Source organism: Hakea prostrata, chromosome 1, assembly GCF_041222555.1.
Source record: "Hakea prostrata isolate BN-2017 chromosome 1, UWA_Hpros_2, whole genome shotgun sequence".
NCBI classification, from domain to species: domain Eukaryota; kingdom Viridiplantae; phylum Streptophyta; class Magnoliopsida; order Proteales; family Proteaceae; genus Hakea; species Hakea prostrata.
In genome coordinates this window covers 79,124,505-79,149,049 of record NC_142600.1, presented here as the reverse complement: position 1 = coordinate 79,149,049, position 24,545 = coordinate 79,124,505, and the positions used below count along the sequence as shown (strand labels likewise).

General features: G+C 40.8%; 2 protein-coding genes across 2 annotated transcripts; one reads left to right on the top strand and one right to left on the bottom strand.

Annotated features, from left to right (window-relative positions):
- Positions 1-16,541: 16,541 nt before the first annotated feature.
- BLT (branchless trichome) lies at positions 16,542-17,998 on the top strand. Its single transcript, XM_089152793.1, has one exon. It carries the CDS (start codon positions 16,688-16,690, stop codon positions 17,738-17,740), a length of 1,053 nt encoding a protein of 350 aa, XP_089008919.1. The 5' UTR covers positions 16,542-16,687; the 3' UTR covers positions 17,741-17,998.
- Positions 17,999-21,137: 3,139 nt separating this feature from the next.
- Positions 21,138-23,865, bottom strand: LOC149030311 (putative L-gulonolactone oxidase 6). The gene is made up of 3 exons (XM_089152783.1): positions 23,090-23,865; positions 22,640-22,895; positions 21,138-22,516 (listed from the first exon to the last, which is right to left on the bottom strand). Exons 1-3 carry the CDS (start codon positions 23,777-23,779, stop codon positions 21,663-21,665), a joined length of 1,800 nt encoding a protein of 599 aa, XP_089008909.1. The 5' UTR covers positions 23,780-23,865; the 3' UTR covers positions 21,138-21,662.
- Between the last annotated feature and the right edge of the window lie 680 nt (positions 23,866-24,545).

The following is a 24,545-nucleotide window of genomic DNA, read 5'->3' as shown; positions in this document are numbered from 1 at the left end:
CTATGGAGGAGTGATTGGAAATCGTTTTAAATGGGTTTCAATTATATTTTACTTATTTCTATTGTTTCGAGTGTATTTTTTTTGGTCAATTATTGTTTTGAGTGTATTTGGACCATTGTTCTTTCAGTTTAATGTGGATTATTGGCATTGATAACTTGATATGCATCTTGGGAATTGTTTATGGTTGGTGCCAAGGGATCTGTTCATGTATAAGGGCTTATTTGAGACCCTTGCAGCCTCTCTCTCTCTGCACTATTGATTTTGACTTTCCTGATTGGAATATCTGTATTTCTTCGATTTTCTAGAGTTGAATATGATATATCAAGTTTGAATTATTTGCATCTTTTAGGTAAGATTACGTTGATTAGATTCTCTTAAATTTGGTCCTTGGAGACCAGGTTAATTATCTTCGTCATGGTTTTCTGCTACTTTCCTGCTCTGTTTTGATTGGATCGAGAATCCTACTTTAATTACATCTTAATATCACTAGAGAAAATTCTGTTTTCTGGTTTCTTTTGAGTCGTCTGAAGTCCTAGGACAATTGACCATACTTGCTGGGTTTTGGATTCTCTGGTGTCTAGTTATGGATTTTCTCTTATTCTCTGTTTTGATAATTTTCTGCAGATCACGTTGTGCAAAAATTTCAAATCTAGAACTTTTTTAGTTCAATTCTGAACATCTGCCTAATCTTCTAACGTTCTCCTATTAGATCTTTCTTCTACCTGAATTTACAGATAGTTTCGGAATTCCATGATGTTCAGTACTATGGTATATATCAAAATGTTTAACCCTTTTACTTATTTAATTAAGGTGAGGGTGATGAGGCCCTATTTTGCTGCTGCTTTAATTGAGGTTTGGTCAGGATGGGTGAACTAAGGTAGGTCTGCTTGGACCACTTTGCTTCATCAAGTGAAATGTTTGGTACCTCCTTGTGAGGTTCATCCGAGTTGGTAGATTATCCGTCCATTATATTTGTCGTTACACTATCAGTGCAATATATCTTTGATCATTGTATGGCTGTTCGTTCCAAAGGCGCATGACATTCCTTTTTTGGCCAAAACAAAAAAGGCGTATGACATTCCTATGTAAGGTTTATAACTCTTAATAGGTGATATCTAAAGCTTGGATAATACCCTAAAAAGTGGATAGCATGTTTCTCCGATGCAATGCTGTGCGCTTTTGTTTAACCTGCGAAATGCCGAGAGTTATTTAGTTTCCCTAGCTGGTTTCTTTTCATTGTGCCCTTCATTTTCCTCAAATCCTTTTTCATTTCCCTCAACCCCTTTTGTTCCTACCCCTGAAGTATCCCTCTCTGTTTGTTTGGAAACTACAGTACCCATGGCTAGCCGACAACGACCACTGCGTATTAACCCCCGCTTCAACTACCACCCCCACCTTTGCCTTCCATTACCCCCATCCGTCTTCTTCTAACCCCAACACCCCTGTTACACCCTGATCCCCATCATCGCCTAGACAAGAAGAGTATATTCTGATAATGAACTATACGTTGGAGAATTGGAAGAGACAGCAAACTCGCACAGATGGGAGTTGGCCTTGGTTGGTTTGGCACTAGAAGGGAAGTTGTTCTGTAAGCAGGCGGTGGCTGAGATGTTACGAACGACTTGGAATACTCAAGCCCGGTGGGTATTACTGCAATGTCGGATAGACATAGGGGTGTCAATTTGCTGCCTGAACCGTTAAAATTGAATTGCACTGGCTTGTTATAATCCAAACCGGTCTAAACCAAACTTTGATGGGCTGTGTTTGGACCGAGGGTGGCAGAGCCTGAACCAAACCGCAACCCGTTATAACCTTACAACCCGTTTTATAGTTTTACATTAAATATGGTTTGAATCATCATATTACTATCAGGTAGTTGGTATAGACTATTAGAAAAATTGAGCATGAATTCAAATATCAAATAGTCATTGTACTACTCGTAAGGGACAATTAGAAGGATTAAGTATGATGCCCAATTGAATGTTCCTAGTTTGTTTAAATTAAGAAAATATTTATCTAATTCAGAAGTATTTCTTTTGCATATCAAACTAAATACTAACCCAATAAAACACAAATTTCATAAAAGGGGGAAAAAAGTAACATTCTCACAAAACAGGAACCCAATTTCAAGAAAATCAATCATAGCACAAGTTGGAATTTAAAAGTGTTTTTGGTTTGAAGATTTGTTTCAAGATGACTATTTGGTGGAGCCTAAGGAATGAACTTGCAGTTTCTATGTTACTATTCACTATTTGGGTTCTTGATTTCTATAAGGTGGGTGAGATTTCTACAATGTGGAATGACTTTTTATTTTTTTATTTGAAATTGATCAATAACAATTTTGCTTTCCATAGAATTTTGGTTCTTATTGTAGGATGCTTAACTATTTATTTTTGTTCTTTTCCCTACAATCATAAATTATTAGTCAAAACTGTTAGTCAACTCGAGTATAGACAGTTAGTTAGCTTGAACCCAAACTGCACAAAATCAAAACTGGCTTGAAACGGGCTGTGTTTGGGCTAGGTGTTTTTGAGCCCAAAATCGCCCAAAACCACACCGTTGAGTCAACTCGAGTATATATGTTCCAATTTTATCATCAGATGGATATCTCTAATGTGTTGCTCGAAGGCCCCTGGAGCGTGGGTGGTAATCTTTTGGTACTTGAAAGATGGAATGTGGAGAAGAAATGGAGCTTTGCACAATGTGAGTTTTGGATTTAGATATCTTCTCTTCCAACATAGCTGTTCACGGAAAAGATTGGCGTGCAGATTGCCAAGAAGGTGGGCAAACCTTCAAGAGGAATGGTGATTGAGGGAGTTCAGTCTAGAACTAGAGTTCATTACTTTCGTTTTCAAGTAACCATCAATATCAATAAACCCTTGAAGTTCTCTATTACATTGAAGACCTTGGATGGAAGTTCTGTGAGAGTAGGCATCAAATATGAGAGGATGCCATTGTTTTGTTTTTATTGTGGAGCTCTGGGTCATTCCGAAAGAAGATTTGACAAATACTTTGCCGCATTGGGAGAACATAAGAAGAACCATATGTGCTGACAACTTGAGTATTGTGATGTCAGACCAAGAATGAAATGGGGGGACTAGAGCAGCGTGCGTTTCCGCCAGATGATCATTTGCTCCATAAGGTCGAGGCTATTTAGATATCAAAAGCATCGGAGGGGGAGGACATCGAGGGTCAAAACTGCCGTGGTGAAGATGGTAGTAGTTTAGCTATGGCCGGAGAAGGTGAAGATGACAGACAAGAACCTGTGTAGAAGTATGGTGGCTATACTATACACAACCCTGAATTCTCAAGCGTACAACATATTACAGACGTGGCACAAGTTGACCCTAGGGGATATAATCACACAAGCAGACACGGCCAGTCATAAAATCAATGTGTCAAGTAATGTTACCTTTCCTGTTTCTTCTAATATGCCTCAACATTATCCACCTGAGCCAAACATCTCATTGCACCAAAACCTTTCGGCATCAACAAAACAACCTTTCTGGAACCTTCCAACTCCGATTCAAACTTTTCTTATATAGAAACCTAAGCACTCTGAGGCGGTCTTGTCTCTACTCTCTCATATGGCTGACATATCCATCACTACCCAAAGTTCTTCAGTGGTCCCTGCCCTTACATCACCACCTCAACATAACTTCCCTTACTCCTTAACCATAATACTCAAATACCACTACTAATGTCACACCAGCCTTTTTAACCCATATTGATCCCACCAATCTTAATATTCCATGTGACGTGACCGCCCCTATTAATCCACTCATACGGTCCTACCCCAAGCCCATCAAAGCCCAAATGCCATGATTTTGCCTGCTAGCCCACCCATACCCAAGCCCACTCTAGCATGTCTGATGATCATCCATTGGAACCCAATCCTTTTTACTCCTAGCCAAAACCATAGAAGCATGTTATAGGTAGGGCACAACGAGGTCGAGGAGGTAGGAGGAAACGTGCTGGTAGGACGCAACCCACCCTAACCCAGGAAGTGTTCAAACCTACAAGTAAGGCAAAAAGGGGAAAGAGGAAATTGGTGTTATCTCAGGCAATTTGCGAACATATAGAACAAGGAGACAATGGTGTGTCTTTTTTGGAGTCAGAATTGTGGCAGCTAGGGTGAATTAGCTCCACAGGGAATCATGAACATAATGAGTTGGAATTGCTGTGGGATGGGGAACCCACAGACACTTCAGGCTATCTAGAATTTAACAAATTCCGATTCCCTGAGGTCTAGCTGTTCGTGATGGAGTCAAAGTGTAAATCAGATCATGTTAATGAAGGAGACGTTTGAAGTTTCCAAATTGTCATCTCATAAATGCGGTTGGCAAGAGAGGAGGTCTAGCTTTGTTTTGGACGAATGCAGTTCAGATAATCTAACACATGCAAATAACCATATGATTGATGCTAAGGTCATTTGCGAGGATGAAAAAGTGTTCTGGTTAACTTTCGTATATGGCAGTCCCAACAGAGACACTAAGCAGATTGTGTGGGATGAGTTGATAAGAATTGGTAGGAGTAGAACTGATGATTGGGTTATTGTTGGTGACTTTAACTCATACCTAGACTGATATGATAAAGATGTCAGGGATCGGGAAGGCAGAAGGGATATGGATGGTTTTTGGACATGGCGAACCAATGTAAGCTGATGGATCTGGGCTTTCATGGACCAATCGTAGTACTAGTTAGGCCAATGTGAGGGTTCGGTTGGATCGTGCCTTAGCAAACCCAGCGTGGAGGATAACTTTTGAAAATGCTGTTTTTTTGTGTGAAGCCAACGTGGGCTTCATATCACAATCCCATCGTGGTTGATATAGAGGGAGGCAACATCAGGGGAAATAGACATTTTCACTTTGAGGCAGCTTGACTGCGTCATCCTCAATGCAGAAATGTTGTTAGCAGTGCATGGAGTAAGGAGTTTAATGATAATCCATCCACTATCTTATGTAAGAAGAGGCATACTTGTAGAACAGAGCAATGGAATCAAAACGTGTTTGGGTGTATACAAGTTGAGATTGCTGAGTTAAAGACTAGATTCAGTATATTGAAAGGAGAACGTACCTCTCCGGAGAACCAACTAACTAAGAGAGTATTACAAGCCTAGCTGGAGGAGTTGAACAGAGAAGAGATCCTATGGCGCGAAAAATCTCGCTTCGACTAGATAAAGGAAGGGGATAGAAACTCAACCTTCTTCCATGCCACAACATTACAGCAAAGGCAAAAGAACAGAATACTGAAGTTAAAACAAGAGGATGGGACATGGACTTGTAGTCTTGATGATGTATATTACGAGCTTTTAACTCACTTTCAAGATGTGGTATCATCTAATGGTGTGGCAACAACAGATTTTGAGCAAGCCTTGCAATATGTGACTCTTAATTGATGAACAACAAAATGTCATATTGGAAGCTATTTGCCTGATAACCTTTGTTGCTGTCTACTGTTGTTTCCTTGTTCCTGGTATGGCACACTTGGGGAGGCAGTTGTATGCAGGGCGTTCGTGTTACTAGCCGAAGCCACTGTCTTCAAGTAATTTTCAGAAATGAGAAGCTTGCCACCGAGGGATGGGGCATGGCAAAATGAAAGCTTCAAGGGGAGCGTCGGTTCCAAGGGGTCGAAAGAAGGGGTTTCATCTGCTGGTGCTGCAAAATGTATGGGTTCAAAAACCCTTTACAGGAAAGTCATCGGCGAGAAAGTAGAACCATTCTCGGAAATTTGCAAAAGACTTGTCGAACTCTGGGTGCCGCTTGGGGTGATTGACATCTCTTTCGTCGGTAGGGAAGGGTTCAAAGCGATCTTTGTGATGGAAAATAATCAAAATGAGGTAATGTTGATGGCACCGTGGTGGGTGGACAACTTGATGCTTTATCTGGCGTTGGAATTGATTTTTGATTTCAGAATGGGGGATGCTCTGCCTCCGACTCCTGTTTGGGTTCAAATGCAAAGCATTCGGTTTGACTGCTTTGAATATGGATTAATCTTAAAAGCAGCTAGTGAACTAGGGAAGATTGTGGATATCCAGTTGGAGGTTGGTGAAATGCATTTGCCCAATGGTACTGCTAGAGTGAAGGTAATGATCAATGCAAACCATCCGGTGAAGCTGTATGCTCAGATCAAGAGCAACAGGGAAGAGTGGGTTCATGTAAAACTACAGTATGAACTGCTCTTTATTTGTGAATGGTGTGGAAAAATTACACACACCATTGCTCAATGTTCGCTGGGTGCTACAGGAAGTAAAGGCCTGCTTGATTTTGGGGATAGAATCTACAGAGATCTCACAACCAAACCAATCAAATTTGGGAATTTTCAAAGTATGGTGACTAAGACGCTGGAATGTTTGTTCACTCTCCCTGCCAAGGTTATGAGGGAGGAGACAAGGGGCCATTTCTCTAAGCAAGAAGGTGCTTGTTGCAGAAGGCAGCAAGGGGTGGAGGAAAGCAGGAAAAATTACAAAAATAAAAACAAAAATTTGATGGGGAAGAAATATAAGCCACTGGAAGTTGTGACAGGGGACTATGAATCTAAAAGTCAGGGACCAGAATTCGAAGGGTTCCAAGCTAAGGATACATCGAAGGAAGTTCTGGAGAAGGCAAGAGGTGCGACGGAATCTATTCATTTTGAACAGGAGCCAATGATCCAAATTAGTGACAAGGGCGATATTATGCACAATGAAGGTATGGATGCTCCCAATCAGATGGTGTTCAAGATTCAAAGGAAAGATAACAAGAAAAATCGCAGTCTAGAGGAGGAAGAGAAAGGCGAAGAAGTTGAGAAGATGACAGAAAAACAAAAAGGAAAAATGATTAAAATTAATGAGATGTTAGAGGATGTACAAGAGGGAAAGGATCTGATGCAGGAGGGGTTGAAGGAGGATACATAACAGCCGGATGCTAAGGAATTGAAATGACGGTGAAACTTCTGAAAGCCATGGAGAAATTAGAAAGCATAAAGAGAGTGACGATTAACTCCCTTCACACTCAAGCTATTACCTTTGTGAAGCAGTGTGATTGCCCTAAGACCGATTTGCTCAAAAGTGAGAGGAAGGAAGATGAAGGCCCATTACTTGTAGATGCTCAAACTCAAATTGAGGAGGGACTGGCTAAGGATGGGGAAGATGAGAAACTTCATGCATACAATGCCTCTACCAGTAGAAAACGGTGTAGGAACTCTCCCGACTATATGAGTCTCCCCCCCCATTGACCGATTTAATCTTTTCTTTGATGCATTGTCATGCGATTCTTTGGATCCGAATACTCTCTTTTGGATAGCTTGGAGATCTATGGAAGCTCATTACCTTCTCAATCCTAACCCAGTGGTACTAATACAACAAATGGTCCAGGCTCAACCAGGTCCTCTAGATCCGTATCAAAATGTGGTGGCAGAACCAGCAATTGACATCCCCCAGGTCTTCCCATATCATCGCTACTCTGATTTCTTTGATTTTTGCATTGTGTTGTTTATATCTATCCTTGCAGTGCTTAATAGTTGGGTAAAAAAAATCAACCCTAAATCTAGGAATAGGTTCTCTGCATAACTTTTGTCTTTTGAATTTTTTTGTATATCCTTATTGTTAGATTTTTTGAATGCCTGTGTTTAGATGGAGAATTCTATGTTCTTCCTTCTTTACCAACCCCAACCCTTTTTTTTTGTTATCTTGTTATTGCTTCAATTCCAGTACAACTATCTTTGGATTCGGTCTTGGGGAGATAAGTGGAAAATTTTTGTTGTTGAGAGGTGGAAGGAGTTGATTAGCTACTTCTATGCTTTCATTTTCTTATGAAATTTTTGATGTGGAATGTGAGGGGGATTAATGGAAAATTCACCCAGCAGTGCTTGAAAAAAATCCTGAAGAAACATCGACCGGATATTGTTTTTCTTTATGAAACAAAATGCTGGGATAATTTGACCCTATTTGCGGAGAAAAGGAATCTGTGCAACCAATACTGCATTTTGGGACATGAAGCCAGCTATGGTTCTAAAGGGTTGAAAGGAGGAATGGTGGCCCTGGACTCGATCAATTTCAAGGCTGAAATGGTCCACTCGGATCAATCCTTGTTTTTGATTAAAGGACGGAGGAATGAGGACCCATTCTTTATTTTATTTATTTATGCCCCTCCTAATTATTTGGATCGAAAACTGTTTTGGCCTAAATTGGCCAATCTTTTGAAACAAATTTTGGATCCGTTTGTAATTATGGGGGATTTCAATGAATTACTGGATGTCAATGACAAATTGGGGGGGGGGGTGTTTAGAGTGTCGGGAGCGGTGCAAGGGTTGAGGGAGATAATAAATGGGGAAATTCTTTCAGAAATCTCCACACCGGGTTGTTCCTTCACTTGGACAAATAAACAAAACCCCCCCAACCTTGTCAAGGAGAAATTAGATAGAGTCTTCTCCTCTCCTAGCTGGATTAGTTGGTTTCTAAATCAGAAAGTTGAAAAATTACCAGCTTCGAGGTCCGAGAATAATCCTTTGATCCTTAAGCCTATGGGGGACATCGTGTTTAATCGAAAATTGTTTCATTTTCAAAATGCCTGGTTTTCTCATCCGAATTTCTCTTGGAATCTATAGTCGGCTTGGGAAAAAAACTTCAACACCCCTTTCAACGAAAAATTGGCCAACTTATCCCATTTTTTGAAAAATTGGAACTCATCGGTGTTCGGGATAGTGAATAATATTTTCCATAGAGTGTCTCTTGAAATTGATGTGCTGGAACAAAGTAGAGACCCTGACTGGAACCTCATTTGGGGAAACAAACAATTGATGGCTTGGGCTATTGAAGCCAAAGAAATGTTTTTGGTTCCAGAAATCCCAAAGCTTGTATATCTCAGATGGGGATAGAAATACTAGATTCTATCATCTTGCGAGTAAAATCAATCTTCACAAAAGAGGAATCTCGGAAATTGAGGCGGATGGACGAATTTTATCCAATCCGATTGAGATTGCTGGGGTGTTTGCGGGATATATGGAAGAACTTTATAAGCCGCATGAAACCCTTGACTCTGAATTTATTGAATGTTTGTTTCCACCCATTGACCTTAATGGAGGAGGTCTAGCTAATACACTGTACATGACGGAAATCAAGAATGCGGTGTTTTCACTTGGACCACACAAAGCACCTGGGATGGATGGGTTTAATGGGTTTTTCTACCAAAAATCATGGGAATTGATATGTGATGATGTTTTTAGGTTTGTTACTGATTTCTTTGTGGAGGGTGTTCTCCCCCATGGGGTTAATCACACTCTGTTGTGTTTCATCCCTAAGAAGAATGAGGCGAAATTAGTCTCTAATTTTAGACCGATCAGCCTGTGCAATGTATCATATAAAATCATTGCTAAAATTTTGGCCAAGAGGCTAAAAGTTTTTTTGCCCAGTTTCATCTCCCCTAATCAGGGATCATTTGTGGCCAACAGAAAAATTACAGATAACATCATGGTTGTTCGTGAAATATTTCATTATATGCAAAAGACACGATGCAAGAAAAGCTTTATAGCCTTAAAGTTGGATATGTCTAAAGCATATGATAGAGTGGATAGGACCATCTTGATAAAACTCTTCCAATTCCCAGGGTTTGATAATAAGTGGTGTTTGCTCATTAATGCGTTAATTTCCTCCCCCACGTTTTCAGTCAAAATTAAGGGATCCCCATACAAATGGTTTTCTGGAACCCGAGGCCTGAGATAGAGGTGCCCACTCAGCCCCTACCTCTTTTTTCTTATTATGGAGGTCCTCTCTCGTCTTCTTGATGAGTACAGAGCTCTCAAACTTTTAAGTGGGATCAAGTCGGAAGGAGTGCACCCGAGATTTCACATCTATTTTTTGTAGATGACACTTTCTTGTTTTGCAAAGCAGAGACAGAAGAGGTGTTGGCTCTGAAAGCGGTGCTTGAACTATTTGGGATTTGACAGGCCATGAGATAAATTTTGAAAAAAGTGAAGCTTTTTTCAGTCAAAATGTTCCTAGAGAAGAGCAGAACACGATACTTTCGATTATGAATGTATCAGAAATCAAAGGGGGAACCAATTATTTGGGAACTAGATTGATGTCGGGCAGAGGAAAGTCAAAAATACTGTAAGGAGTGATGGATCGAATGTCCCAGAAGCTTGCAGGCTGGAAAGCACAAAACGGGGTGTATTAATGCAGGCTGCAATCCAGTCAATGGAGCTTTACCAAATGCAATGTCTGAGATTTCTGAAGACAATATGCACCAAGATAGACTCTATGTGTCAAAGATTCTAGAGTGGATAACCAAACAAGAGTAAATAGATGAATCTCATTGCATGGGGTAAAGTGTGCCAACCAAAAGTACGAGGGAGAATGGGCTTTAAGAGGATGGAAGATTACAATTCTGCCCTACTATTAAAACAGGGGTGGCGAATCCTCTCACAACTAGAGGCGCTATGGGTAAAAGTCCTGAAAGCAAGATACTTCAAGAACCAAACTATTTTTGATCCTAAGGTATATAAAAAAAGGGATATTGGATATGGAACAACATTACAAGTATCATCCCGCAGCTAAAAACAATGGTGCTTCGCAAAGTGGGGAATGGAAATCAAACTTCTTTTTGGTTCGACCCATGGTTACCATCTCCAGAAAACGGCCTGACAGCTGAGCATAATTTCACAAGATGGCCCCAGCAGGCAACTGTGGAGGAAGTGGCATACGATTTACAAAAGCTAAACAGAGAGATTTCTTCACTTTCACACAACCCCCCTGCAATTACATTTCCTGTTTCACTTACGGATCAAAGTGATTCATGGATTTCTTTACTGTCTCCAAATGGGGAATTCTCAGTAAGGAGGGCTTTTCGAAAAATTATCAAACAACATTTCTCACCCCTTGAAAACCAATTTACGAATTGGTGGAAGAAATTTTGGAAATTACTAGTCCATCCCAAATTTAAAATTTTCTTTTCGTGTGCTTTAAATGCAGGACTATCGGTCCGAGCAAGAATAGTGCAATAATCGCACATTCCACCAGATTGTGGTTTATGCAGGGAGAAGATCAAAACTACATGGCATATCTTTATATCCTGCGAATGGGTAAAAAGAATTCATGCTGCGAGGCCACTCGGGCTACACACGAAAAATTGGAGTGACACTTCAATGCTGAGTTTGTGTCATTATATCTGCTTTCAATTAAATATGTCTGATTGCAAATGGTTTCTATCAGTGTTCATCATTTCTTGTTATTTTATTTGGCAAGAAAGAAATGAAAATGTTTTTTTTCTCAAAAAACACCCAACCCCGTCAAAGTTTTAGCAAATGTTAACCAATGAATTGAAGCCTTAAAGTTACGAAAGAGGGAAATTGTTATGTTTGAAACACAAACAAACCAACCTGTAACCCAAATCTTGAAGAAAAGTGTTGCAATAATATTCTACAGATTGACAACAATGTTTTGATGCGTGCATGGATTTTTAACCAGCGGTTAGGGACTATGGGATGGAGTATGGGGATGTACATAGATGGACATCTATAGTCCATCAATTTTGGAAAAGGAAGATCAAAGGGAATTTTGGAGACAACACTTTTTGGGATGCAAAAAGGTCTTGACCAAGCAACTACAATTGGGTGGGGATAAGAGAAATTTGGACAAATTACCATGGATTACCAACTCTCTTACCCATACTAGCAGCAGGGACATGGCCGCTTGGTGAAATTTCTATGTTACTTAAGGTTGCTAAGACAAAAAAAAAAAAAAAAAAAAAAAAAAAAAACAATGAAGTATGCTAACTTTCCATCCCCATTTCTCCAATTATGGTTTGAAGAAACGCTAAATTAGCATCTAATCAAACGGATGACTGTAATAGAACAATAGATAATATTTGTAAGTGTTTTCAAGGATCTTAATGCATTTTAATCTTTGGTTATCAAAAAGTATGATTTGAGTACTGCAGCTAAAGCAATGAAATGGCCCAAGAAGAAAAGTCAACAAAAATTTATACAATTTATATAGACTGAAGGTTAACAACTATCTTCCATTGAGCACTTAATTAAACTAAAATTTAGATAACTTCAATAGTCAATAGTATTGACGAAGGTGAACTTTGGGTGTAACTAGGGTTGCAACAGGGTCGGGTTGGGCCGAGCTTTTGCAATCCCAAGCCCAACCCTATATATTCTAATCTAAGTCTATTCTCGCCCTGACCCTAATTAAGGGCCAATGATTACTGTCCCTAAACTTAAGCCCTACAAGGCCAAGCCAAACCCATTCACGCCTTGATTGGCCTTGTCCCTAGCCTTGATTAGCCCTATACTTAGCCATGTCCCTGGCCCTAATTGGCCCTGTCCCTAGCCTTGATTAGCCCTATACTTGGCCATGTCCCTAGCCTTAATTGGTCCTGTCTCTAACCCTATCCCTTGCCTAGCCCTGATTGACCCTATACTTGGCCCTAGCCTTGATTGACCCTATCCTTGTCCATGTTCCTAATTCATTGAGATCAAGCATTAGGGACAAAATTAGGGCCAAGGTCAGGGCAAAAAATCAGGGACAAGTTAGACAAGCCCGGCAGGCCAAAGAGTAATCCCAGGCCCGCCCATGGCCCTAGTCAAGGCCAGAATATTTTGGCCCTAACCCGCCCTCAGGGCCAAAATCTTGAGCCCAAGCCCTATTTGGGCTCAGGGCAGGTTTAGTCAGGGCCATTAGGGCCAAACTTGCACCTATTTCTAGAATCTTCGGATGTGCATGTTTTCCTTGGTTACGGCCTTGTAACAAAAACAAGCTGCAATATTGCTCCAGAAAATGTATTTTTCTTGGATACAGCAACTCACACAAGGGGTATGTATGTTATGATCCAACTCTTGGCCGATCCTATATCTCTAGACATGTAGTTTTTGATGAGAACAAATTTTCCTTTGCAACTCAATCTCCCAATCACCCTTCCCACTCTCACTCCACTCCCACCATAGTTACAGTAGATAATCTCTTTTCAAATTCAAATCTTGAAATCTCCCATTCCACCTGAAATTCCAATTCAAATTTAAAATTTGAATTTTCCCACCCCACCCGAACTTCTAATTCAAATTCAAAATTTGAACTCTCATTTCCCAATTGAAATTCGAATTCAAATTTAAATTTTGAAATTTCTGGAACTGTATTTCAACTTCTCACCGCACCCGAAACCTTAGCCCATAACCCACCTAAAAACCTAGCCCGAAACCCACCCAAAACCCTAGCCCATAACCCAGCTGTACCATCCCAACCAACTCAATCTCAACCTTACCATGTGCAAACCTGATAAAAAATGGGTCATCCCAAACCCATCTTTAAACTGAACCTCCTAGCCACCTCTCTTGCTGATAATCCTGAAACCAAACCCACCTCATATACCATTGCTAGTCCCAAATGGAGGCCTGCTATGAGCGACGAATTTGATGCTCTCTTACGTAATGGTACATGGAGTCTGGTTCCTCATTAGCCCCACATGAATTTGGTTGGAAATAATTGGGTTTACAGAATCAAATGAAACATTGATGGCTCTTTCACGTTGTAAGGCTCGTTTGGTCGCCAAGGGATTTCATCAGTGTGAAGGAATTGATTATTTTGACACTTTTAGTGCTGTTTTCAAACCTACTACCATACACTTGATTCTATCACTAGCAATTGCCCAAGGATGAACTCTTCACCAATTGAATGTTCAAAATGCATTTTTAAATGACGAATTATTTGAAGAGGTTTACATGGTTCAATCACATGGTTTCATTGATCCAGAGAGGCCTACTTATGTATGTCACCTTCAGAAAGCTTTATATGGTTTAAAACAGGCCCTTAGGGCATGGTCTCATTGGCTTGGCAGTTATTTACTCACTCTGGGATTCTCACAGTCCTCATCTGATACGACACTATATTTTTGTACTTTAGCACATCAAACAATCTATCTTCTTGTATATTTGGACGACATTGTCCTTACTGGATCTAGTTCTTCCGAGATTAATTATGTCATTATAGCCATTGGCAAGGAATTCGCCATCAAAAATCTCGGTGACTTAAACTACATTTTAGGGGTTGAGGTCACTCACTTACTCATCTCACGGTTTACATCTTAGGTGGTGAAGGGATAATTTATCCCTTCACCCATCTTCTACCTATCCTTGTTGGAAACTGTTTGATGCCATTGCCGGTGACCACCGCTTCCACCTCTTCGATGAGAGTGCTGCTTAGAAAGGCATTTCGGGTAGGCCTCTGAAACACCTATTTCAAATCGTGATGAAGATAACCAAAGAAGAAAAAAATTACGAAGGAGAAAACCATACCAAATGGAAAGAATTGGAATAAGAACCAAATCGAATTGACTTCTCACCAGGGATAACCATATCCTATGAAGAAGGCGACAGGTGGAGATGCGCTTTCCCCTCACTTCTCTGCAAAAATGATTCGACCAACAATGGTGAGAGACTAAGAGCAATGGTGTATAGAACCTGAAGACTTCTAGAAGCTTGACAAGAATGTAGATTTTATGTTGTGCGTGAAAGATTGTAAAGGGATTTCCCGCTCCTTTATCCCAATTGTAACCCACCGAAGCTTGCAAACCATCGGCATGATAAATCTAAGACTTTAATTTCAAATCGATGAGTGTCGGTGCAAGGAGGATTACTATTATTGCGGGTGTGGGTGTGCATGTGCGTGTGCATGTGTGAGAGAGAGAGGTGGGATCGGTGGTCGCCGGCAGCAGTGGGCAGTTTTTGGCAAGGATAGGTAGAAGATGGGTGAAGGGATTCTCCCTTCACCTTCCTAAAGGTTGTGTATGGGAGGGTTTAAATGGGGCAGTTATGTCATTTGACTCTAATGAGGGCAATATGGTCATTTTACTAATGAGTTAACAAAATTTTGGATATAATGTTAAAAGCGTGCAATCTGTAATTTATGGCACTAAAGCGTGCAATTTGTATTTTATTGTTGATTTTATGATTTGTTCTCAATTAAATTGATGCTTGTTTAGTGGGAGAACTCAATGAGAGATAATAAATTAATATTGATGATATATATGACGTATAAATTAATTTTCTTAAGGATGTTTAGATGCATGCATGCATCTATTTGTACTTCATTGGTATGATGTTCTGAAAATGGTAGCTTTACCATCGTCCAAATGTAGTTTTAGTCATAAATATTGACGGATTGACTATTGACCATTGCTTTGGGCTTAAATATGTGTTTGGCCTTGAATGTGACAGTACTCAAGGAAATTCATAAATATGATGATATTCAGGGGTATGACGAATGATCGACAATAAATAATGTTGTTTATGTGATCACAATTGTTGGACATTTCTCATTTATCTCATTTCGGTCTAGTTAGTAAGTAGACTTATGTTGTGACTGATAAAAAGACATATGTCCTATGATGAGACATATATTCCGCTATTATCCGACATTGGTAAACTTGTTAATTGAATCAAGGATTAATGATAGATTTTATGATCAAGATTCCATGGCCACATTAATTTATCGTAACAAAGTACTTAATCTAGTCTAAGTGGGAGATTGTTAGGTTTATCCTAGACAATATGTGGATTTGGATTAATTACTGGGTTAATAATTGATGGGAGTATTAACACATCGGGCTAATGCACTACTATTGGATTTGAGATTGGCCAAACCGGTCAATTTGGAAGTGGATTAGGGTTTATGGTTTCTATTATAAATAATTATGATGAGATTTTCCTCCAATTAATTAAGTCTTTTGTTATCTTTTCTCTCCACAATAAACAGGTACGGAAAGGAAGACGAAGAGATTGGAAAAAGCTTCGTCACTTTGCAGGTTTTATCATCCAAGGTTTGGATTGATCTTTCTTACCACACATTGGGGTAATGTATGCTCGATTCTCTCTAAATATTATATTGTATTCTAATTCTTGTGTGTGATTTGATTAGGTTTTTGCAAAAAACCCATAAGTAGTCCAACAACAATAAATCTGTGCGAGATTAGCGCATTTAATGCACTAGTAAAATAAAACTCGATCGCTCGTTTTGCAAAATTGCTTTGAACTACTTGTGTGAAATTAGCAATTGAAATCATCATTTTGATCGACTACGCATGAAATTCGCAGCACTCTAGAGCTCCAGATACAGAATCTAAATTTGAATAGATTTACTCTTCGCTGTACGTGAATTGTAAGACTGTTGCGTGATCTTAGTGGTCACACCAACCTGATTTAAAGTCGTTTAGTTTTTTTCACTGGTAATTCTATGCTCTTATCCTGAGACCCGACTCCCCTGAGTCTGAGACATGTAGCATCTTTTCCCTGTTAATTTATTAAGATTTAGTTGCTCAACCTTACTTCGCTGTAAAGAACAAAGCATTGAAGAAAGGTTATGATAGGGAATTCTGACAAAGTTCTCTTATCTGGTGGTGGGTTCGGTAGGCTCATGCTATGGAGACGACAGAGCGATATCATATAATGCAGCACCTTCGTTAGCTCGTCTCCATGGCGTTTTGACGACCCCCATCGACCAGTTTTGATTACGATGGTGATGTACCATGGGCGCATCATGGGATCCATCTTTCTCTTTTCGACCGACGAAAGCAGGTGGTTGGAGAGATGGGCCAGCCTCTGTTGCTTTTCTTCAATTTGTTTGAATCTTCAATTCTTGATACGCAGATCCTGGGAGAGGTGGTAAATCTTACGGAAAAGAAGAAAGCCAAATGAATTTATTAAGGGAGGGAATATGGACGAGATGATGGCGTTGATAAGAACCCCGGAGGAACTACTGAAAAACCAGGCCATCATCAGTAGCGCCACCAACACCACCACTTTACCAAGCTGGAAGCTTTACGAGAACCCATTCTATTATTGTTATTATTATTCCCCACAGCGTCGACAGAAGCAACAACAACGGCAGCAACTTCTACAACGACGAAGGCGTCACCACCGTATCCACCTGCCACTATCGGCTCGCAAGATAGCTGCTTCTCTCTGGGATCTCAGCTTCTTCACATCCAATATTATGGATTCCGAATTGATAAACGTCAGGGCCCAGACGGCGGAACTGAGGTCGGAGCTTGAATTAGAACGCAAGGCTCGCAAGAAGATGGATTCCATGAATAAGAGACTGGCCAAGGAGCTATCGGAGGAGAGGAAAGGGAGAGAAGCCTTGGAACGAGTTTGCGAAGAGCTGGCTAAGGAGATTGAATCATATAAAGCAGAGATAGAACGCATGAGCAGAGACATGGAGGAGGAGAGGAGGATGCTAAGGATGGCTGAGGTGTTCAGGGAAGAGAGGGTCCACATGAAACTAACGGAAGCCAAGATTTTGTTCGAGGAGAAGCTGTCGGAGCTGGAGTTGGATTTCACCAAACCCAAGAGAATGTTTCAATATAGTTCTCCACCACCATCTCCAGCGGAAGAGGCACAAGCAGAGGAGGCAGATCAGTACGGAACTAATTATAAAACTCGTAACGAGGTTGCAGTCAGCCGCACATCGCCTGGTTATGGAAGTTACTTGAATAATTCCACAGCGACATCGTGTGTGGACAATAGTAATGGAAGTGGTCGTTCCATGTCAACAGTGAATCAGAATCATAGAAGAGCATCACCAGAAGTGGAGAATCCCCATATAGTAAGAGGTATCAAAGGGTTCGTGGAGTTTCCGAGAGTAGTTCGAGCAATTGGCCCCCGAGGAAGCTACTCGGGCTCCAGATTGAAGTGTCAAAAAGCTCAACTTCGCCTTCTGATGAGACACAGGAGCCCAGTTCGTAGCCATAATCTCATCTTTAGTTGATCTCTCTGTCTCTCTCACTCTTGCCACAGTGGTCGGTGGGTTCTTTTTAATTTGTTACATTTTGTGTCATCAGTTGAACGAGTATTATATATCGAGTCTTTCTGGGTTGGCTTTTCTTTTAGTGAAAATTGGTGGATGATCTTTTGAAGATCTGCTACAAACGAGATATTGATCCAAATTTAGAAAGTGATTTGGGAGTTTGTAAAATTAGGATTTACAGGTTATTATAAGATCAATAAAGTATTGTTGATGGTTTTCCCAAGATTAGATGACGACTTGATAGTTTACGATTGAAAGCTGAAACGGCAGCTATGTAAATCACTCCTTTAATTGTAGCAGGAAGTCTGAAAGAGAAAAAGCTGGGACGCTTCTTTTCTCGTTTGCTTCATTTGTATATGCATTTGGTTTGTTGAAAGGTTAAGCTTTAAGAAAGGAATGAAGAAGTTAGAAGTCAGGTCGATCGATTCTGTTTTCCCCTGAATGACTTTTGGAGATGATGGATAGATAGAAGACAAGAGAAATGTGATCGATTCTGTCTTTCACTGACTGACTTTTGGAGATGATGGATAGACAGAAGACGAAATAATGAATCGTGTGATAATGTTGATCCATCCAAAGCTAACTGTACATTTGAAGACTGCAAATCTTGCACAATCAGATTCAGTCAAATGTGTAAAGTTTAGAGTTTGAAAGAAGACGTCAACTCATCCTTAATCACAGGATGATTGTCATCATCGAATTCATGTAATCGCCAACAACAACAACAAAAGAAGCCTTGCTTTATTTGTTCCAACGATCACATAATCAATAAAAAATTCTCGAGGAATAAAAGCTGGCGATGGGAGTAATTATTCACAGAAAAGGAAGGAAAGGCAGCACTGTGGTATTTGCTTTCTGGGTATAAGTGTAGCACTCTGGTAGCTTTGCTTGAAAAGGAAGTGACCCAGTGCCCAACTCAGTCATTATTTCCAAGTGAGCACACTCCACTTGGCTGGCTACACTCACGGCAACTTTGATCAAATTGTGGTGCTGAGCTGGTTTTCAATTATTCAGATTGACATTGGGATCCTATGTCAGTAGTGTATTGGATGTTGTTACTAGTTACTACTAACTATGTCAGTAAATATGTTGTCAGTCGGTAAAGCCCAACACTTCCAAATAGGAGGTTAGAGTTCGAATCCCCTCGGGGCCAGGGACGAAGCCCCGCCTATATTAATTATATAAAAAGCGCTGTGAGGATGTAGTCGTGGTGCGCGCAAGCTGACCCGGATGAACATCATTTCCCCCCAAAAAAAAAAAAAAAATTAGGTAGACCCGGCCTTGGGTGGATAATTACTCCCATGTCTCTTTTTTTTTCCGGTCAAATTACTCCCATGTCTCATAAGGGTAGATTTGATTAACTGAGGCAGTTATACACTAATACCCCCCAAAAAAAAAAAGAAAAGGAAAAGGAAAAGAAAAAAATATGAAGTAATTAAATAATTTTCCACACCACCATTAATGCTGTCTGATGGTTCTCTTTGGTCTCACCTCCATTATAAGCATCAAATGGGTCTCTTACCTTTACCCAAATCTTACCTCCATTATATGAGATGTCTGAGATGGTCTTTGTGAAAGAAAAAAAAAATTCAGATGGCTTTGCAGGTAGGTAGCTGACAACATATATAGCATAAGTAAAGAGAGAAAGGGAAAGACAATGTGTATGTGTGCAAGATCTATGGATTTTTTTGGGGGGAATTTTTCATCACCGGCCACCTCTAAGTTAGTTAATAGTATATAACATTTATTGTAGACTTGTAATTGATTAGAAAATGCCAAGAAGATCTATCAATGTAGATGAGCCAGATGTTGGGTTTGATGCCGATGAGATGTACGATGATGATGCATTGGGATTTCCTAGAGCATCTATGGCATCTCAATCTGATGAAGCTACCATAACTACTGTAATAACTACAAAGAGGGGTAGGAGAAATGCAGTAAGGGATGACTTTAATGTAGTTGAAATATTTTGAGGATATATAAGATAGAAAAAGCTAATGCAAAAAATGTGGGAATGTATATAAGACTAACAATACTAAAAATGGAACTGGAAATCTTCGAAGACATTTTCAAACTTGTCTAAAGAGGGAAAATGCTGATGTGGGCCAAATGCTTATGGTTGGAAATAGTTAGAGTTTCGTTTGAGAGAGAATTCTTCCACACTCAAATTCGTGAGTGGGAGATGTATATTAATATTATTTGAATTACAATTTGAATATTTGAATTTGAATTACAACTTGTTTATGATCAAACTTTACAACTTGTTGACATTTTAACCATAAGTCAAACTCTTCTTGATCGGTTGGATATAAGATCAATTGAGGATAGAGTCAGTTGCAATGGATTTGAATTTGAATTCAGAAGCTTATCCTTTACACTCCCCCGCAAGCTCATTGGTCGGGGACAAACAATGAGCTTGGATTTTAAAATTTTGAATCTCAGAGTGGATAAACCTTTGCTGAGAATGTCTACGACTTGGTCTCCTGTGGGAATAAGTAGGATTGACAGATTTTTGGTGGCGACTTGTTCACGAACAAAATGATAGTCAATCTTAATGTGTTTGGTTCGTGCATGGAAGACCGGATTAGCAACAAGGTAAGTAGCTCTAATATTATCGCAGTATAGAGTTGGTGCAGAAGTAACAACCCCAAGTACATGTAGTAGCTGATGTAACCATATCAACTAAGCAACAACATTAACAACCCCTTTGTATTCGAACTCTATAGAGGAGCAAGCCACAGTGGGTTGTTTCTTGGAGCTCCAAGAGATCAATTTAGGGCTCAAGTACACACATTGGCCACCTATAGATCATCGGTCAGTAGTTGAACAGACCCAATCCGTGTCACTTAAGGCAGAGAGAGAGAGAGAGATTAGTTGTGGGCCAAAATAGAATCTCATGGGATGGGGTCACTTTTAAATAACAAATAATTCTTTTAACCTCAACCCAATCATCAATTGTAGGTCGATGCATATATTGACAAACCTTATTGATAGCGAATGCTATATTAGGGTGTGTGAGAGTCAAATATTAAAGGGCACCCATTGTGCTTCTATATTGGGATGAATCATCATAGAGGGGAGGTTCCTCAGAGGTTGTTTTGGTGACGAAGGTTGGGGTTGCTATTGATTTAGCTTCATGCTATTGGTCCTTCGCAAAAGATCTGAAGAGTATCTTGACTGGTAGAGATGTAAACCACGAGGTGAATGACTGACCTCGACTCCTAAAAAGTAGTTTAAGTCTTCGAGATCTTTAATGGAAAATTCTTTACCAATGGCTATAATGACAAAATTAACCTCGAAAGAACTAGATCTAGTGAGGACAATATCGTCTACATATACAAGAAGATAGATTGTTTGATGTGCTAAAATATGAAAATAACATGCTCTATCAAATGTGCACTGTGAGAATCCCATAGTAAGTAAATATCTACCAAGCCGATGAGACCATGCCCTAGGGGCCTGTTTTAAACCATATAAAGCTTTTTGGAGGTGAAATACATAAGTGTCTCTTTAGATTGATGAAACTCTGTGGTTGAATCATGTAAACCTCTATAGATAATTCACCCTTTAAAAATGCATTTTGAAAGTCCAATTGGCAAAGAGTCCATCCCTGGGCAACTGCTAGAGCTAGAATCAAGCAGATGATAGTAGGTTTGACAACGGCGCTGAAAGTGTCAAAATAATCAATTCCTTCACACTGATGAAATCCCTTGGTGAGCAAACCGAGCCTTATAATATGAAACATCTGGTTTAAGATCAGCCCCCGTCCATAGAAGCGGCCCACTCTTACAGTTCATTTCATATGCAAGACATCTGGTTTAAGATCAGCTCAGGTGGTCCTTGAACCAACTCAGGTCCAGTGGAGATTCAGGAAGAACACTTATCAACCTAGGGAGAGAGATGAACCATCTTGCTTCAAACGCGTACATACCCGTGCATCTTTGTATACCTTACCAGGTCTACAAAAGTAACCCTTTTGTGGGGCGCAATGGAGATCCTCCGAGCACACACACAGCCCCTCCAGCGCGCAGCCCTCTTTCACTATGGTCACATTACCTTCACTAGTGTCAATGCCAAGCACCTGATCAGTCCATTGGCTGGAGAATAGCCCCTGGGGATCGTACCTTTGCTTCACCTTCAGGAACAACGCCCTCGCATTCTTCCCATACTTGATCATCACCCCATCGAAGGCTATGTTCCTGTTCTTTCCCCAGTGGGGTAGCCCTCCATATTTGAACAGCGCAAGCTGCTCTACTTCTTCGATGACATCCTCGTAAAGCCTCGGAGTGGTGGGGTCGCTACTTCTATAGTAGGTCATATCGAAGTCCACTGCATCTTCCTGTTTCCCCAAGTAGGCGCTGGAGGCTATAACGTATCGCATCAGGATCCCATCGTAGAGTTCCAGCCCGCACAGAGACCTGCGATCCAACTGCACCAGCTTTTGTACATCCTGTATGAAGCTCCTCACTTTGGACAAACCGATGCTAAATGTGGTTTGGTGGAAGAACTGGCCCTTCACCCTTGGATCCCAAGGGCAAGCCGTGATTAGGGCATCCTCGACGCTGTCAAGGCAAGTCCCCGACGCTTGCAGACGGTTGTGAAATCCAGCCACTGGGTAACCCGTAAACGCAATCCCGTTGTTTGTTAGGCCGTATGCATTGCTCGTCAAGATGGACATGGTTAGCTTTGCATCGATGCACTTTCCATCTGCATTGCTTGTAGCCTCCTGGCTTTCCTCTGCATGCATGCACGCATACGTTTTGTCACAAACAGAATATCCGTTCAAATTGAGTTCAACTCACCCACTTGGGGGGTGGGGGTGGTAAGGAATTCGATTAATTAGAGCAAGTTAGCAATTACCAGTGGATCTTATCAGGGCTAAAGCTAGGGAAAGCGTAGACCGGAATCCTATGAAGTCAAGACGACCGTCGCCGGAGACATTGGAGGAGACTCGGTCATCAATTCGATAAACGGCTTTCCCTTGACTTGGGTACCATTTGATATCTGCGAACTCATGTTGATAACCGAATTGAACTGCCTCGTCTGCCAAATCCGAGTCATTCCTCACCTGATAAGTAATGGAGCGCTTGAAGAGTGGTTGCAATGTTAGAGTGACCTACAGGAGCTAGCATCAGGATGTGTTGCCCAGCGTTGGTTGCAATATTAGAGTTTGACTTTGACCCAAGTAAAAGTAAAGAAGGGAACTAATTAATTACGAAATTGTTAAATACCTGTGAGACCCAAGCAAGCAGGCAAACAAACAAACACCAAGCAAGCAAGGGTCCACCATCCACACTACGTAGGACATACCTGTGAGACGACTCCCAGAACTCCCAAGGATAAGCGAACTGCATTGAACTCATCGCGGTTGGAGGCATCCACCACTCGAAGCTTGGCGTAGTTGTCTTTAGGCCCTGCGGGCGTGACAACCCGAAGTTGGACAACGTAGTCATGCACAGAGCTTCCCTTTCCCCATAAGGAGCTGCCGTGGGCACCGGTGCCAAGAAGCCCCCCAACCGTCAAGCCCCACCAGTAAGGAGCGTATGGCAAAGCCAGGCCGGCCTTGGCAGCATCGTCAATCAACTGCCTCAGCGTCACCCCACTCTCCACCGTCATTGTCATCGTGGTTGGGTCTACCTTCAAAGTTCGGTTGAGATACTTGGTGCTTATCAGCAACCCGTCATCCTTTCCAGGGCACACCAGTTTGGGGATGCTGTGAGAGTAACGGGTAGCCACCTTCATCTTTCTCTTGCTCATCGTGCCCATAGCCACCACGGAAATAAGCTCTTCCTCACTCGTCGGATAAGCAACGTTCGCCGCTCGACACACACTCCGATCGGGAAAATCGCCGTAAGAATTTGTGATTGTGCAATTACTTGTTGCTGACGACCAACACTTGATTGGGTCTTCTGGAGGGCTACAAGCCACTGTACATAACAGTATGAGAATAATTTCCGACCGAAAGACCAATCCGGTCGTAGAAACAACTCTTATCCTCATGTTTCAGTTCAAATTGTACTTTGCAGGCCTTGCTTATAAACTTGGTTAGAACTAGGGAGGTAGGTTCTTGCTGGTTCCTCCTCATCCAAAAGATGGCAGTGTGGTGTTTGGAAGTAGAAACTCAATAAATAGGGATGAAATGGAGAGATTAAGACTAAAATATTTCTAAAAAAACAAACTATTCTTTCAATAAAAGAAAACTTTTACACGAAGTAGGTGTACCACTCAATTTCACTTCCTCTTCCTTAATCCGAGCCAACAACCCAAGTTCAATTCCATACCTAGACTAGAGCTTTCCTAATTAAATTCTGAAATATCCTGATTTTTCCATAACATTACCTCCTCATTTAATTCCAATTTTATCTGTCAAATTTGGTTTTTGAATGACGTAAAATTAAGATGCATGGGCCTCTGAAGGTAAGCCGGTGATGGTTGGATGCTTAGAGAATTACTGCTTAATTGGGGTCCTATAGAATGAAAGAAATGGTTGCTCTCCATTTAGTTCTCCCGTCTTCACTGATTTCAGATCCACTTGCTGGTTGCTGATTCACGAATTTTTCCGCTGTTCAATAAAATATCTTCTTACCCCCAAAAAAGGAAAAAGATAAAAGGCCCTCATTGATTTAAATCTCTCCATCAGTTAATGAAATCGTACGTTTTCTGCAATGGATCTGCCTTTTCTGGTGAAACCATTATGATGAACAGCACCTGCTTAGCCTTTCCTTTCAAGGGAATACAAATTTGACATAAAGGCTGAATGCTGGTA

Coding starts and splice junctions, on each gene's coding strand:
- BLT (XM_089152793.1), top strand. CDS start 16,688: ATGGACGAGATGATGGCGTTGATAAGAACCCCGGAGGAACTACTGAAA.
- LOC149030311 (XM_089152783.1), bottom strand. CDS start 23,779: ATGAGGATAAGAGTTGTTTCTACGACCGGATTGGTCTTTCGGTCGGAA. Junction 22,896..23,089: donor TTCTGGGAGTCGTCTCACAG/GTATGTCCTACG, acceptor TAGCTCCTGTAG/GTCACTCTAACATTGCAACC. Junction 22,517..22,639: donor AGCCCTGATAAGATCCACTG/GTAATTGCTAAC, acceptor GCATGCATGCAG/AGGAAAGCCAGGAGGCTACA.